Below are 17,649 nucleotides of genomic sequence, written 5' to 3' on the forward strand. Positions count from 1 at the left end.
TAAAGGTAATATGATTTTTTTTTTAATTTTGACAATAAAGCTGAAAAAGTATGTTAATAGGCCAAATTATTGCAATACAAAAAGCAACATTGTGATATTTTATATAAAAACTTTTTTACTGAAAGATATATTTTCTAAGGTAATAACAAACATTTTGATTAGTTACTGTAATTAATCACATTTTTTTCTTAGTAACTGTAACTGATTACAATTACATTTATTTTATATTTTAATGACATGTAACTAATTACTCTTCAGCACTGATAATCAACAATTAGAATAATAGTGACCACAGATTTCCATTATAACCAAGTGCCAAAACCGAACCTTAAAAAGTTTGTCAAGCTTTTGTTGCAATAAGCAGAGATAACTTTAAAAGAGTAGATGCAAACAATATGTTGTCAGTAAACCTGCTAACTGGGCACATAAATGAGGTTCCTTTGCTTTGTTGATTGAAAACACGAGTTTTTCATTTTTGTGGTAAATTTACAAATAGCAGATTCACATGCTCTCTGACAGTGTTTCTCAGATGGGGATACAGTTACCCCTAGGGGCACTTTGGAGTACTGCATATATTTTTTTATGTTAATTTAAAAAATATCGGTCATGCATAATTCCTAAAATAATTAGTCCAGTAAAAAAATGTAAATGTAAGTTTGATAAAGCCCATTTTATATTAAGTATCTCTATTTTCTGTGCACTTTGGAAACTGTGAACTGCTGCAGCAAACACCATGTTTATGTTTGTCAACTGTATGTTTCCACAAAAAAATCAGTGGTTACTTCACTGATGAAACATTTCAAAGGATGTAGATTAAATTACAAAAAGTTCAAGAACAACAGTTTTACAGCGACAGGGCTGAATACAGGGACACTGCAGAACTTAGAGAAGCTTTACATGTCCAAGTTGGGTAAAAATAATATTATACAGGGTCGCCTTGTTTATCCAGTTTCCAGCCCAGTTGGGGTGCTTCATCTGCTCAGCACATAACACTAGAAAACTTACATTTTTCTGGCATTTTTACAGTATTTCATTCTCTCACCTACCCTACACACAAACACACACACACACACACATACACACACACTGTACTGTCCCTCTATGCATTGTCCCATGGTTAGCTGTCACGTCATCTTTCCAGATTTGTTGTCCTCACCCTCCTCTCTTACCTCTCTTTTTCCTTCTCATACATACATAATGTACATCACACACACACACACACACACACACACACACACACAGATACAGCGTGTGCAATTGTTTTCTCTCTAGAAGGCAGTTTGGCTCTGTGCCAGCTCTCATTATCACCGATATCTGTATACAACCCTCCACCCCCAGCCCCCTTTCTTCGTCACATGCACACACTCTACTCCATCACTGCCCCCCCCACACACACACCACCACCACCACCACCACCACCTTCCCACCCACACACATGCACACACACACACCACCCGTACCCCTCATGCCGTGCATTCACACGCCTCTTAAGACTGGCAGCGTGGCTGGTAACATGCTGGTTACATATGTTGCACGCCTGCTGTCTTTGTCTGAGAAGTTGTTCGTTTGTGGCTGAGCACAAGCCTACGTGAGCCCAATGACAATAAGGAGTGGACCCTCGCAAGGGGAAGGGGGGGTTACCAGCGGCTGGAGGAGAGGAGGTGTGGGGAAGGAAAGTGGGGAGGGTGTGTGTGTATGTATGTATGTATGTGTGTGTGTGTGTGTGTGTGTGTGTGTGCGCGTGCGGAGGGAGAGCACTTATAGAATGAGCAACACTGACCTCTAGTGGTGTGAATTTAGTGTCTAACGTGTTGTTTCTCTCACCAGGCTGCTCCAGCAGCAGGTTTTTAATGCTGTCATTGCTTTTGAAGCAAGTAAACATATTATGGACTGAACCTGTAATTAACTGTCCATCGCTGTGTGTTAAATTGCTGGATCGGAGATCATTTGAGGATTTCATTTACAAGGCTATGGTTGACTTAAGACTGATTCACGTGTGGCTTGTGTGGAAAAAAAATCCTTGAACTCATTTTGTACAAATACTAAGACTCAGACGATCTTAGTACTTTTATACAGGTGGTTGCAAAATTTTATCAACAGTTTTTACTTGAACCCCTAAAAAATAAGGCTGGTTATATTCTATATTTTCCTTATCATCAACTAATCCAATAAAAAGATTCAAACTGACAATGAATTGATCCGACTAACAAGTTTTGTGTGTGTATTCAGAGCTTATTTCTCTGTGCTGTGTTTTAAAATCATCACTGAGCCACACTGTTGCACGGTGTGACATGTTTCTTCGTTAAAATGAACGTGGGCACTGCAGTTTATTTTCACTCAATCCCACATACTGTACACTGTCCTGCTGCTGCGAAAAATCAACAAATGTCTATCGATTCGCCACCGAAAATAGTCCCCAACAAATGCTACTTATGATGTGTGTACATTATATTCTTCCTGCATAAATAGTAATAATAATATCAGAATACATACATCATTTCTAAAATATGTCACCCCTTGAGTCAGCTTGCGCTCTGTGGGTGTAACACAGCGCTGAAACTCCCTCTGTAGACTGTTACCACAGAGGCTACGAATGCGCAAAATATACACATTATATTGTAAGTAGTGATGAATATTTTGCCGTTAATGATTAAATGAATAGCCTAAAAATCCTTCCTACTGCAAATCAATATGATAAAGATTTTGTCTTTGTCAGATTGATTTGTCCACTGTTTAATGTCACAGATTAGAGCTCGTACAATCCAGATTCAAGATTGCAGTGTACCTAAAGTAGAGGCTTTTATTTTGATATATTTACTTCATTGCTTCCTGTCACCTTTCTACATTTTTTTAATACCAAAAGAAAAAATTATAAAAACCAAAGCTGAACCTTTTTTAATTCATTTTTTCTTGGTTATGAGTTTGCAAACAATAATGGAAAAACTGTCTTGTTTTCTGTTGTTTTTGGTTTGTTTAGTTTTGGTTTTAAATGAAAAACAAAGTTTATGAACGTACACGGAGCATTTACTGTTCGTAAAATTTGTTCAAAACAACAACTCCCAGTTGTTTTGAAAATTACTAAACTTTGTAAAGATAAATCTACCGTATATAGCAGATTTTAGGATTTGCATCTTCAGATGTGCATGTTTTTGGTTTTTGAAAACAAAAAGAAGGATTTCCTGTGGAAACACATTAAGTAACATTAGCTTTAGACTAAAACTGTTTTAGGAAATTACTAAATCTGTAAAAAATAAATCTGTAGCAGGTATTTTATTTTTAGTTATTTATTTATTATTATTTATTTATTTATTTAGCTGAACAAATGTGCTCAGAGCTGAGAGCCACAGTCGTGAGATAGATCAGCATGTTTTTGTTTTTTTTGTCTTTTCACTGAATTTGAAAAAAAAAAATATTTAGATTATCACCACAGGAAGGCACCCAAAAAAATATACATCAATCAAGAAAATATTAAAAAGCCTTTATTTCTGTGGCTATATCATTTTAAAAAAAAAAAACATTTTTTAACCACTGTACATCTTCTTCATGGCTTTAAAAAGCTATTTTTTTCATTTATATTTGTATTTTATAATATAAGTTATAAAGTAAACGAATAATTAACATGCTAAATAGTATAGGTAACATTATTTAAACTGTAGATTCTGTTTCTCTATTTTATCTGATTTTTTTTACAGAAGGGATGGAGNTATATTTGTATTTTATAATATAAGTATAAAGTAAACGAATAATTAACATGCTAAATAGTATAGGTAACATTATTTAAACTGTAGATTCTGTTTCTCTATTTTATCTGATTTTTTTTACAGAAGGGATGGAGGGATAGTAAACTTGGGCTGTTCATCCAACCACCTCACTAAACTTTATCAAAAAACTTTTTTTAATTTAAATTTTCTGTTGTCTGTTGTTTCGATTGTGCTCTACAGTGTTATTTGCTGCTTTAAGGAACAGTTTTGCTCTCCAGGCCACCTTTGTCATCGTCACATTCCCGCCACGTCTTTAAATTCCCACTTGTTGTTTTGGAGACCTGAGGAGCAAATATATCGTCCAAGCTCCTCATTGCTAATCCCTGTAAAAAAAAAAAAGCTAATAACGCTCCTTAGTGAATGCAGGGAGGCGTTCATCATCGCTGCGACGGCCCATTCAAAGCGTCTAAGCCACTAAGCTAGCGCTAAAGCTAACTCTTAACGAGATGAGTAGACGAGTTGACAGTATTAATTAGCTCACAATTAGCGCTCCCCAGTCACAGACTAGCCACCAGCTGTTATCGTCTGAGGGATTTTTTTTTTTGGCCCAAAATTGGCCAGAGGTAGGTTGACAGGCCTCCTCACAGGAACAGATGGTGAATGCATGGCTTGTTGGCAATCAGCACGTTTTTAGCTAATGACTTAATTAGCTATGCAAATTGACAAATCAGTGTGGATATTGTCATTTAGTTGAAAAGCTCACCTAAATTAATTAGCCTGATTAAGGCATAGTGGGGTGTAGAAGTGGTCGCTAGGGGGGTTTTTCGGGATGGCTTGGATAAATAAACTGCCTCTCGTGCTCTTCATCCGAGTGTGTGAGTTTTGGGTAGGAGGGGTGCTGAAGTGTGCTAAGTTGTTTGTATGTTTACATCGACGCCTGCTGCAAGTGATGATGTGTGTTTGTCTTGTGCATGTGTGCTTATCTCTGTGGGATTCAGTCGTGGGTGAGCGTATTGTTGTGTACAATACGTGGACTTAATCTGAGTTTGCATTCAAGTGCGTTTGTCTGCGCTCGTGTTCAGGTGTGTGATTGTACAGTAATCTGGGTCTGTGTGCCAGTGCATGTTTGTGTGTGTGTGTGTGTGTGTGTGTGTGTGTGCAGAGGAGATGGGTGAGAAGAGCGAGATCTCCCAAGCCAGGCAGTGTTGACACACTTGGCCAGTGAAGCGTGCGCTCCATTTAACTGTACGGCTTCTTCCCAGGTTGTGGTGGGTGGCGCTGGGGCTCGCCAGCCGGGAGATGCTTAGTCAGTCAGAGGGAGATGAGATTCACGAACTCAGCGCACACAAAGACGTGCAGCCATGATTCAGAGCTTATGGATCAATGTTTGAATTCACAAATTTAATTCCAGTCAACAGAAATTCACTTAAAGCAGTGATACGTAATTTACAGTCTGCGGACCAAATCTGGCCCCTGATAGGGTGCTGGGTGGCCCCCCAAACATTTCATAATTTACAATAAAAATAAAGTGACTCAAACTGGGAATTGTTTTTGTACTTGTAGTATAGATTAGGTGTCGGAGTTCATAAAAACAGCACCACAATAGAGCTTGTTTATCAAAAAAGTGCCGGTGGAGGATCCCCAGCACCCCCCGAAACAGGTCCGAGCTCAACCCCTTAATGTCCTAAAATCCTAGAAATGTCAAGTCAAGTCAATTTTATTTATAGAGCCCATTATCACAAAGCATGGTTTTCCTCAGGAAGAGCGGCAGAGGATGATGAGGGATCCCTCTTACAGGACGGAAAGACGTCCTGAAATTCTATAAACATCCTAAAGTCTGAGAAATGTCCTGAAATCCTAGAAATTTCCTAAAATCGGAGAAACATCCTAAAATACAAAAACATCCTAAAATGAATATCCCTGACTTAAAGAGAGTCATAGATGATTTTTAATCAGCTTTGTGTCAAAACAATTTGGGCGGTATGTGTGTTTCTCTTTTCTTCTCACTTTTTAACAGTAACATGAGATTGTTAGTTACCAGCCGGCGTCACTGTGTCAAAAGGACAAGCTCACATTACGTCCCCGACCAGTAGGAGCATTTATTCATCTGGTGCAGTGCAGTGCATTCTGGTAGTTGTAGGTTTTCTACCTCTTGCGTCCTTTTTCTCTGTTTATCCCGGTCGTGTTGCACAGATTCCAGTAGTATTTGCGTCTTTCTACTTCAGAGACGTCGTTTTATATGAGGACTCTTGTTATGTCGATGAAATTCTTCTTTAATTCATGAAGTGCAGAAGAATTTTCCACGAAACACGTCACAAAACAAGCGCTGCTCTCTCTAAAGACTCATCACGACAGTCACAGATAGCGATGGGATAACAGCTAAATCTGTCCCCTGACCCGCTGTGAGAGGGCCGTCTCTGTGAAATATGTCTTACATGATGAGTATTGATTGGGGCGGGAACAGAGCGCCGGGGGAATCCGCTTTCTGTACGGGGAAGGTTTCATTTGCACCGAGCGCTTCGAGAGGGGTCGACCATAGAGAGGAGGATCACTGCATACGCCAACGTCTGTCCTAAACACACCGAAACACACAAAGTCTTTGCAGAGCAGGGGGTCTGTGCTGAAGCAGAAAATACCTCCCATGGTAGGGGGTTTGGGCGCTCCTCGCTCGATTGGAAACAGAAATCGCTGTAAACACACAAAAATAGATCAGCAGCTGTAGAGACATCAGCTGCTGAATCAAAGTGTTTGTCTTTATGACCTTGTTGTATTTTTAACCCTTTGTTGTATTTATTTTTTTAATAATTTCAGTTTTTATTTGTTTCAATGTAATCATACAAACAGTGTCATTATCTATACGTAAACAACCTCAAGACGTCTGTGAAAAAAGCACATTTTTATAACAGACACTTAAAAAAACATCCCAGAGAGGTAGACAAGAACCAAGATAAGGTAGGATAAAGTTAAAATAAAACAAAGAAAGAGTGTTTAACCCTCTGTTTAATTTTTTCTTAAAAAAATCATAAAATGATGTGAAACAGACAAACACGCATATTCATGTATGTGAAGTATTGCAGATGTTATAGGGTCTTGTTTTGGGCGGATGTGAGTTCACTTGGTATTCAGATGGCGCTTTGGTCTCAGAATTAGATGAAACAGATATGAATTAATTTCTTCTCTGGTGATTTCTCTCTCACTTTAAGCATATTAATTCTGAATCGGCCCCGGGCTGAATGTGGACGGTCCTGCACACAGCTGAGAACACGTCACGGGTGCCTGTGTAAAAATTGATTATATTTGTGTGCCAGTTTTATGGACTGTCTTAAATAATGTGAAACTAAAAGTGGGTGTAGTAAAGACAGAAGGAATCACATTGAACAAGAGGAAAAAGGGGTAAATATGTTTGTATTCTGTTTTAATAAGACGTGTGTTTGTAGCCTGGTCAGCAATAAGACAAAATTAAATACATCTTTAAAGAGGATTAAAAGGATTTTTTAATATGTTCGAGCAGAGGTCTTCAGGGACCTCTTTGCTGAAAGAGAGACGAAGCAGGGACACCTTTCTACACGACGGGAAAATGTCCAGAAAACTATTTTTATAGTTCTCTTAATTATATTTTTTAAAATTAGGTTACATTTTTAGCACTCTCTTGAGTTCACTTTTTTCTTTCTTTTTTTTAAAGACTTTTTTTCTTATTTCAGGTAATTTTTTTCTCACTTTTTACTAATTTCTTGCTTATTTTAGGCCAGTTGCTCGTCGTCCTCTTCCCATGTTTTTTAAGTTAACTGTTAACTGCGTCAAACTAAATATAATATAAAATAACATAAATAGTATAAACTTGCATTGCATATACCCAGCAGATGTGGGTTGTCGGTCAGGAAGTCATATGAGCCTCAGACTGCAGTCTTCACCTGTATTTACTTTTTATTTAATCTTTCACAAAGATATGTTGTTGCAAAAGGTAAAGCATGTTCGATTTGTAACACGTATTTTCACACATATTTAAATTTTGAAAGGATAAAAAAATCCCTCTGCAGTAAATCTGAGTTGCCTCTCGGGTTCCTGAACAACCTGTGAAGGACGCAGGTGTTTGAGTTTACTGGGCTTCAGTTTTACTTTTATATTTACACACAAAGTTATATTTTTGCGTACTCTTCTCTAGAAGGAAGACCACGTTGGACCTCATTCACAAACAGCATGAATCTGTGCTTAAAGCATGCGTATGATAGTTTTGTGCACAAATCTGTAAAAAAAATTGGGATTAATCAATGGTTTCTCACCCAAATTTGTTCGTGATCCACCAACAAATGAAGAACTTCCTCAGACCAAAGCTTGGCTGGTACTTTATTTATCATTAAATTTTATATCACTAAAAATACATAGACAGGAGCAATCTTTAGCTCACCTGGTAGAGTCTGCGCCCCATATAGGCTCAGTCGTTTGTGGTGGCCCAGCTGTGATTTCAACCCCTTTGCTGCAAGTCATCGCCATCTTTTCCTCCTTCCTTTTCTGTCTCGCTTCAGCTGCACTACGATAACGGCAACGTGGCTTTTTTCTGAGAGTTGTACCCAGAAAAAGATTGAAATCAAACATTTGCATTGGCGATGACAGCAACTGCACCGCGTACTCCGTGATACGCCGGAGGCAAACGTGTTTCCTTTTATAGAGAAATGGGGGCGTGGCAGTATGCTGATGTAGATAGTGGGCATGCACCTTACAGTTAAAAATAATTCATGAACATACGCCTGGTTGGTTGTTGTGTACGTGTCGTGAATCTGACTGTAATTTGGTGTGCACACTTATTTTGTGCTCAGAGTAAAGACATTTTAATGCACATATCCGTGAATGAGGCCTCACTGTGTGTAAGAATCCTAATCAAAACCTCGCTGGATAAACCAGAACTTTATATTGGTTTAGAAATAAACCACATTTCTTGGCTCATTCCCTGAAAACAAATGTGATATAAAACAGTGACCTCATGTTAATGCACAAAAGCAGCATTATGTGAATAAGAGACGCTCAGTAACTCGTGTGGTCACAGCGGACGTCCCATGTGCAGAGGTTATGTCCTTACTGCAGTGGCCATTGGTTTGATTCCAGCCTGCGGCCCTTTGCTGCACGTCGTCCCGTCACACACAAAAACACTCCTACCTAAAAAAGACATCAAAGCCAAAAGAATAATCTTAAAAAAAAGTATGTGAATAAAATGTCTGCAAAACCACACAGCTTGAACATGACTCGACCTTTTTTTAAAAATGAGCAGAAACATTTCTTAATATCTTTTCTCTTCAGTTTGTAAACTTGCTCTCCCCGCTCTCTGCAGGACGTGATGGTGGTGGGCGAGCCCACCCTGATGGGCGGCGAGTTCGGGGATGAGGACGAACGTCTGATCACCCGCCTGGAGAACACGCAGTACGACGCCACCAACGGCCTGGACGACGAGGACGACTTCAACAGCTCCCCGGCTCTGGGCAACAACGCTCCCTGGAGCAGCAAACCCCCCGCCGCCCAGGACAGCAAGCCCGAGAGCACGGCGCCCCAGCCCTCGCAGTAAAACAAAAGCAGAAGAGGAAAACAACAGATCCTTGACTCCGTGTGGACTGAACTTTTTAAACTCTCCCCTCCCCCCGAGGGCAGCGCTTCTACGCCTCATAACAACGAACTGAATCAGAATCTGCAAACTCACCACTGGCTCGTCCAGCCAAAAATATTCTGGATATTTTCTTCTTCTCTGAATCACCGTAACATCTCGGAGAACTATGAGTACTGACAGCATTGCACAGCAATATCCACATGTCAAAGACAATAAGTGCGTACAAATCGTATGCAACTGTAATGTAAAAATACCGAGGCGGGGGCTTTTTTTTTTTTTTTCTTCAAGAATGCAGTGGAAAATTGCAGATCAAATTCTCCCTCAGATACAAACCTCTCGTCTGGTGGAGTACTACAGCTGTGATTGGTTGACCTGCAGGTCACGAGTCATCATGCTGACAGTAGACAGAGGGGAGAAAAGAAGAAGAATAAAAACAACAAACAAAATGTCTCAAAAATGGCAAGCTCAACGGCGAGAAGGCAAGGTGTTTTTTAACAGAGCCGATGGAAGCGTCTAACCACATCGGAGACAAATGAAACATTGTTTGAGGCAATTGCATTTTTATTGGAAATTCAGTCGGCTGTTGGTTTGTTTCTGCTGTTGCTGTTTATTTCCATTTCCAATTAAGAGGAAATAAAAAGTTCTCTACCGCTATGGACTCCTTTCAAACGAGGGAAAATCTTGTCCTAGGATTGTTTTTTCCACATTACCGCGGTCGTCACAGATTGTGATTTCATGCAAACCAGTTTGATTGTGTTCGTGGTCTATTGGTATTTTGCTTCTCTCAGAATCCTTTGCAGTCACGTTGTAATTTTGCCGATCAGTATGTGAACTTTGCCGACACGCATTGATGCATTAATGTTGATTTTTTATTTTTCTTTCCCTCCTCGAGAAATTGGACTTCTTTCCCTTTAACGACCTACTCCCAAACTGATACTAAAGCCTTTTCCTGCATGATTTTATAGGATTTTTATTTTGTTTGATATATGTACTTTTTAAAAACACATCATTTTCCTTTTGGGTTCATCAGTTTGGGAACACTGTTACAAGGTTTGTAGCTCTGTAAATAGAGGTGGAATCTATTTTGTCCACTGTAAATCAGCCACTGAAACCAGTTTGGATATGGCAGCTGTTTTGTTTTTGTACAGGAGGTTCAGATTTCTGTTGGGTGGTTTGGATGGACGCTGCTTTGCTTCCGTCAATAACAAAAAAAACAACAAAAAAAAGTTCTCATCCTCTTTAGCTAGTGCAGAACCAAAGCCACAAACTTAAACAGTCACACTCATATTTCTTGTATATTCTGTGACATAAATTTTACATTTTAAAAAACAACGCACAGATTAAATCCCAGCCACCCGGCAGAAATGGTTTGAGGTCCCTGTATTTGTGCTCACAATTGTTCTTTAATCTTTAATTGAATTGATAATATATCCCTGATCTTTTTTTGTTGGACTTTTGGTTTGAAAATGGGCAAGAAGACAGCGACACGTGTCTTTATACAATTGGATCTTATGGGTATTTATTTGTGCATTTGTAAGGAAGCTAACACATTTCTAAATATGTTTGAGCCTAGTATTATTAGACACCATTTGTACATTATATAGCAGAGGTGTTCAGTGTCATATCTGATGTCTGGTATGCTTTACCATTATGTGTGCCAATAAACCGTGCTTACAAAGGAGTTTGGTTACATGCATCATGTGTGCATGTAGCATCTGTTATTTATTTATTCACTGATTAGTTTGATAAATCATTGCAAAGGTCATTCTTGACCTTCAAAACTACTTTTCTACGTAGCAAAAAGTCCTTAAAACGCTCCAAAATGTTAGTTAAAAAAAGTACTTAGTAGCATCGAGCTGTGAAGCAAATTGCCCCTCGGGGATAATAAAGACATCCTTGATCCTTGATCTGTTGAGGAAGAAAATAAAATACAGTTGAAACCTCATGAACAGCTGCAAAGTGGACGTTGCAGTTAGATTTTCTTCTTTTCATCAAGTTGGAAAAATTGCCAAGCTGTTTGGCTAAAACAAAAGTGGTAAATTTGACTGTTTTTTCAGGAAAAGGAACAATTTCCTCCCAGTTTATGTCTTAGACGAAAATCTTATAACAATACATTTCTATATATAAGAGGTGTTTGTTTTTTGCTTAATTTTTCTCGTTTCTTTAGAACTTAGATTATTAGAAACAACCTCATACAATGATTCAGGGATGTGAAAGTCACGTTTGGTCCGACGACTCTCAAAAATATTGCAAAAACTTCTTTCCAGAGCTGCCATTTTGGGAGAAATCTATTGCAGGAAAACCAGAGATAAAATAAAGATGTTTACACCCAAGAGCTGTCAGAAACCACAAGACAGCTTGTGTTTTTAATATGACGTTATCGTAAACATGCACAATCATACGCTAATTACTTACCTGGTTTTATTCACATGCTCATGTGTTCACTTTTAATTCAAAATCTTAACTACAGGTTCAAACACCTTCTCTGCTGCTCCCTAGAGGTTATTAAGCATTCTGGGAAATGTAGGACATCATTAAGTCCTGGAATGTGACGGTAACATAAAAATATTAATGTTTCTTGTGGTAAAAGAGTTTCTGAGCGTCTATTTTTTTCTGCAGTGTGTAGCAGTATATCTGTTACAGTTATGTTGTTTCCTGTAGTGGGGCACGCTGTTAAAAAATTGACATAAAAAACTATAAAGAATAGGCCCAAAATTTACAGTTCTTCAGGAAGTAGGTTGTAGTTGTGCTTCGTCTTGTCCACAAGGATAATAAACTTTTTTTTGGTCACTATTCTGTAATGTATTACCTGGATTTGATCTGCCCGCCCATCTCTAACCTGATATATCTGAATAATTCTGTATATAATAATAAGTGAAACGTGGAACAAGACAAAAAAGTGAACTACTTTGCAAAGTTGTCCAGATAGCTCAGTATGCAGAGGCCTCGGTGCTGTTGTTGGGTAGACTTTCAATCCAGAAAGATTTGGTGGAAATTTGTCGACACCAAGTGGATTTGAGTGAGTACTGCAACAATATTTCATTTAATCATTGTTTTATGTCACTGTTTTCCTTTCTCAGATTATTTTTTGACAACGCTACAAAGAGCACATGATCCCTAAATATTAACTAGATTTTAATCAGACAAGTAAAAAATAATTTTGTGACCAATTCAGTTTCACTACGAGGCGAATCTTATTATTTATAAAAAAGACAATAGTAATAATAATGATAATAATAATAATCTATTTTTGGCATATGGCATATATGTTTTTGTGTCATATTCATCAGCTCTTTAAAAAACAGTTTAAAAATGTATAGATTATCCCATTATTATAACTTATAATAATAATAATAATAATAATAATAATAAATAATAATAATGAATTAATAACAGTTTCACAAAGACGGTCTTTTTCTGCCAACTCCTCTATATCATGAAAGTACAACAACAACAACAACAACAACAACAACAACAATAATAATAATTATTATTATTATTAATAATAATAATTAAGACTCCAATAACATAAACTTATGAGCACAAGTTCATTGTCCCATATAAAAAAATAAAGTGTACATCAGAGATGTATAAAAGAAACGCTCCTTCTTTTAGGCTCGAGGAGAATGACCTTTAAAAACGTTTTAAAACAAAAATATTAAGTATCTACAAGATACAAAAGTCTACATCATTTGCGCAGCCTTGGACATTACAAAGAATTTACTCTAATCAGCGCGTCTTTCCTTCATATTGCCTATAAATTTGCCTTTATGAATGTGAAATTTAACTTAAAAAATAGTAACTCGACTTTTCTTTTTAGGGTGAGATTTTCAAAATAAGAGCCGCCGTCCGCCGTGTGACGTCGTTTGTTTTTTCCTCCCGCGGTGACGTCGCACAGAGCGACGCGGACTTCCAAGTAAAAATGGCGGACTCGTCGGGACCGAGCTGTCAGAGGAGAAAGAAGCAGAAATTGAGTTAAAGAAAAGACAGAAACGACCGTGGGAGGATTTGCACAGGTCCGTAAAATCGGTATAAACCGCGGAGCTGCCGGAGACGTTGGGTTTAGATTTTACGACATTAGCGCTGTCAGGAGGGAGCAGCGCGAGCAGCCCGCAGTAACCGTCGGTCTGACGTTACAGCTAATCAACGCTCAGGCGTCAAAATGTGTCCGTTTAGTTCACTGACTCTGAGTATTATTACTGTTTTGACTTCCTAAAAATAACACTACACTAATAACAGTCCCTGTTTAAGTTAGAAAACGTGAAGGAGTAACGTTAACGCTGAGCCAAGAGCCGTGAACGGTTGTTTTTTTGGCTTTACAGTCAGTGTTAGCTTGATTAAGTGGCTAATAATGAAGCGACTGCTCGCTAAAAACAACTCTGTGACTCACAATGAAGTCATTCTCCTAAACCAGCTCTGCATCCTCTCTGTCACTGTCAAAAGTTACTTTGTACGGCTGCACAAACCGCCTGTAGCTGCTGAAACTTCAGTAAGCACCAAATATTATGTGATTAAGGGACTGTTCGTTATTTATGAGAGGGGAGGGGGGGGTTGTGCAACAAAGGGGGAGGCATGTCAAATAATTTCTTAAGCACTGGGGAAGTACTTATGGCTCTCATTTTGGCTTGTGGAGGGACATACGACTTTAAATGGCTGTATTTTGTATTTATTATTTGCCAGAGATGTTTTTGGAAAAAATATGTTAGTTTGGAAGGCATATTTTCTTTAAAAATTATGTAAAAAAGTTCACAAAAGCACACCCAGATGACAAAAACAAGGTGTGAAAACAATAATACAAAACAAAACAAATCAAAAAGTCTGCACACTAGACTATTCTTCTACATCCTCTTCATCAGTCTTTAAAAAAAATGCTAGAATTACACCATTATTACAAGAAATAGTAAAAACAGAAATTATTGTTGGAGTTTTAAATTTTCTGAAAGTTCTTTAACACATAATGTGGGATGAATATTTCCATAAAAAAAAACAACAACACATAATTACTCTAATCTTAGAATAGTGATATTTCATCAAAATCACTTTATTTTATGTGTCATTTTAAGATTTTGCCAAAAATAAACCGTTTTCCCCAAGTTACTCAGTGAGGCTCAAAGAAAAGTATTTGTAGCTTAATGAAGGGTAAAAACACCATAACAAAACCCAAAATAACTTCAATCAAAGTTACACACACCAGCAGTCCCTCTCCTCTTACAGAGTTACAGTGCCTGGTTATGATAAATGGTATAATTTTGGCCATTTTTAAAGAAAATGTGCCTCCCACAACCAGCATGTTTTCTTTAAAAATCAACAGTAAAAAAAATATAATAGACAGAAAATGAAATGCACCTATTTTTATCATCTGTAAATTGTTGCAGTTATTTTCAAGCAAACACGCACCGTTTCTAGATTCTCCAATGTGAGAAATCTGTGTTTTTGTCATATAGGATGAATGTATTCTTGGTTTTTGACTGTGGGTCTGATTTTAAATGACATTTAACCCTTTGACACCTGGATCGACAGTTTTCTTGTGCTGCGTTCAGATGCCTTTCGCAAGCATTGAAACCTTTAAAACATGCTATTAATATTATTTGTAGTAGTATTTATATTAATTATTTTTATTTTATACATTTTTCAGATCATCCTGTTTATGTTCTTTTACATTTTTTTTTTTTAACTTTTGGGTCATTTCTTGCCGAGTTACTCTTGGCCTTTTTTCCTTTTTTTTCGTGAGAAATCAAGCCGATTTGCTCAGGTTTCAAAGGGTTAAATAAGCTACCCATATTATAACCAGAATGGTTCACTATTTTCGACCATTTAATGGACAAAATGGTTTATCAGTTAATTGAGAAAATGATTGGCATTTGATAAACATACTCAATTGTTCCTGAATAACTGTTTTGACCCTTCATTTGTGGACCTTTGGTCTTTTCTTTTTTTTTTTTTTTTTTTACTTTATGCTCCAACATCATAAAGCAACATATGGGTCACAGAATCATATACACCAAAATCTCAGCTTTCAAAATGTGTGCCTCTGTGTAAATGGCAATGCAGGTGGTGGCAGTCTTTACCTGAAACGTCTCACTGAACCACAGATTTTGGTTTGACGCGTGTTGGATCTTCAGTTGACTCAGCTCATTGTTAATTTAATCAAGTAAAGGGCACATCCCGCTGTTCAGTAAACACTGCTGAATAAATATTGGACAGTGTAAAGAACAAAGACAAAAGACACTGTGGCTGAGATAAGATGCAACTTTGCACAAGAGAAAACTATTATTTGATTAAGGTTTATGTGACAGTTAACTGTAACCCAGGCATGTTTGTGGGTGAAATATTACTTGAAAATATGGAGCATTTTTTAATTTAAATTACATGTAATTTCAACGTGTTTCAGCTCTGTGTGTGTCTTCGACTTTAACAGCAAAACTGTTGGCTGTTGAGCCAACTCTGTACCGTAAGGTCATGTGACGTTTAACGCACAGTGAATTTATCTTTGTCTCCAGTGTATGAAGCTTGACGTGTTTGACAGGTTCAAGTCAAGTGGAAATAATTTCAGCACAGTATGAGGGGCGTTTAGAATAAAGTCAGGTCTACATATTTGTCCTATTTTCTATTTTAGAAAATGTCCCTGTATTTTTCCCCCTTTTTCTTTGATTTGTTAACCTCGTTCATTACAGGAGATATTTCTGCCTTGATGTAAAGATGCAGCCTTTTATAAGGAAAGTGACCAGATAAACCAGATAAACAGCTGTCTTATTTAGAGCTTAATTGTTAGTTGATTGACTTAAAAATAATTGGCAACAATTCTGCCAATCAGATAGTTGTTCTGATTTAAAAAAAAAAAAAAAAAAACTAAAATTTTTTATTTTAAAATGTTGGCTGCTTGGTATGACAAATCAAGCCATATGAAGATATCATTGTGGGCCCTGGGAACTTTATGAGATGTTTGACTATTTTATGACATTTCATAGATCAAATAAATTAAGTGACTAATTGCAAAAGAATTGAAAAAATACATTATCTAAAAATAAAAAAAGGCAGATTAATTAAAAATGTAAATGATCATACTTAGCCTTAGCAAGATAAGTATTCAAAAACTGCTGGAGTTACCAGAGATACATTATCACTTTACTTTCTTTCACTCATGTTGGCCACGACAAAACCTGCTCAAGGCCCCAAAAAGTTCATTTTGCATGCTCAGCCATTATAAAAAAATGTATTCATGGTGCACTGAATTAAACGCCGTGTTCAGAATTTTGGCTAACTCCCAGTTTTCACCATCCAGAGAAGTTTCCTTTTCTTTCACTTTGCAGCGTGAAAACGTTGGCGCTCTCATTGTGTCTATGGCTGTGCTTGTAATTGTTGCAGACAATGGCCTTGTGGTAACACTGCTGCTCTGATGTTGTTCCAGATCCCTCGTTGACGCGCTTCATTAGCGCAGAGCTCACCAGAGGCTACTTCCTGGAACACAATGAGGCAAAATACACCGAGCGCAGGGAGAAAGTTTACACATGCATGCGCATTCCCAAGGAGCTGGAGAAGGTACTTTATGACACAAGTCCTGAACTGAGCTTCCCCTTTTCTCTTCATTTATCTCCATCTGTCTGCTGTCTTCTTGTTGAGTTCACAGCTCACAGTCCGCCCACAACTCAGTCAGACGATGTCAGTCCCCAACCTGAAATTCTCTGCAGATGTTTTTGCACTAATGCTGAACTTAATTCATCGTTAAACCAAGTTAAATAATAATAATAATATTGTTTAAAGCTTTACAAAACAAAATATAAACATCATGCTTCTGCAGTTTCATATGTTTATAAATGAAACTTAGTGGGTTTTTTTAAAAAAAATATGTTGTTATTTAATTTTCATCACAAAAAACCACAACAATCCACATACAGAAAGATAAAACAAAACAGAACAACAAAAAGCCAGACTAGACCAAAAAAACCCCAAAAACCTTCATGTTTTTTATGTAGAAATTAGTCAGATACACAATTTTAAAACATCAACATTCTTTTTGTCATAATTTTAAACATTATTTATACAAAGTGACCACTCAGTAAAAAGAATAATGACCCATAAACTCTTCCAGGTACTTTAACTTGAACAGTTCAGAACAGATGACTGATGAATGGAAAACAACATGATATGACACTAACCTTGTAGTTTGCCATGTGGCTCACTGACACCACTTTGTTTTTGTTGTTCCTCACTTGAGCCTCCAGGTGGCAGCGTTCAAACATCATTCGTGGTTCATCTGAAGTGTGTGCTGCCCACAGAAAACAGAATAAGATCAACATTGAACGGTGCACTGTGGTCATTTGACAGTTTATGGTGACAACACACGTTTATTTATAA

The 17,649-nt window shown here is 37.5% G+C and overlaps 2 protein-coding genes across 5 annotated transcripts in view; both read left to right on the forward strand.

The window, feature by feature from the left end:
* ldb2a (LIM domain binding 2a) overlaps positions 1 to 10,958 on the forward strand; it is a 123,429-nt gene extending 112,471 nt beyond the window's left edge. For all 4 annotated transcript variants that reach the window (XM_042493546.1, XM_042493547.1, XM_042493543.1 and 1 more), the window contains exon 10: positions 9,025 to 10,958. In XM_042493546.1, coding sequence (XP_042349480.1) covers positions 9,025 to 9,255 — 231 coding nt within the window. In that variant the 3' untranslated portion in view covers positions 9,256 to 10,958. The remainder of the gene's footprint in view (positions 1 to 9,024) is intronic.
* tapt1a (transmembrane anterior posterior transformation 1a) overlaps positions 9,461 to 17,649 on the forward strand; it is a 29,340-nt gene continuing 21,151 nt past the window's right edge. Inside the window, 4 exon segments of the mRNA XM_042492900.1 lie at positions 9,461 to 9,464; positions 13,193 to 13,356; positions 13,359 to 13,410; positions 16,703 to 16,833. Of these exon segments, the coding sequence (XP_042348834.1) occupies positions 9,461 to 9,464; positions 13,193 to 13,356; positions 13,359 to 13,410; positions 16,703 to 16,833 (351 nt within the window).

This window comes from Plectropomus leopardus, chromosome 9, assembly GCF_008729295.1.
Source record: "Plectropomus leopardus isolate mb chromosome 9, YSFRI_Pleo_2.0, whole genome shotgun sequence".
In the NCBI taxonomy this organism is placed as follows: domain Eukaryota; kingdom Metazoa; phylum Chordata; class Actinopteri; order Perciformes; family Serranidae; genus Plectropomus; species Plectropomus leopardus.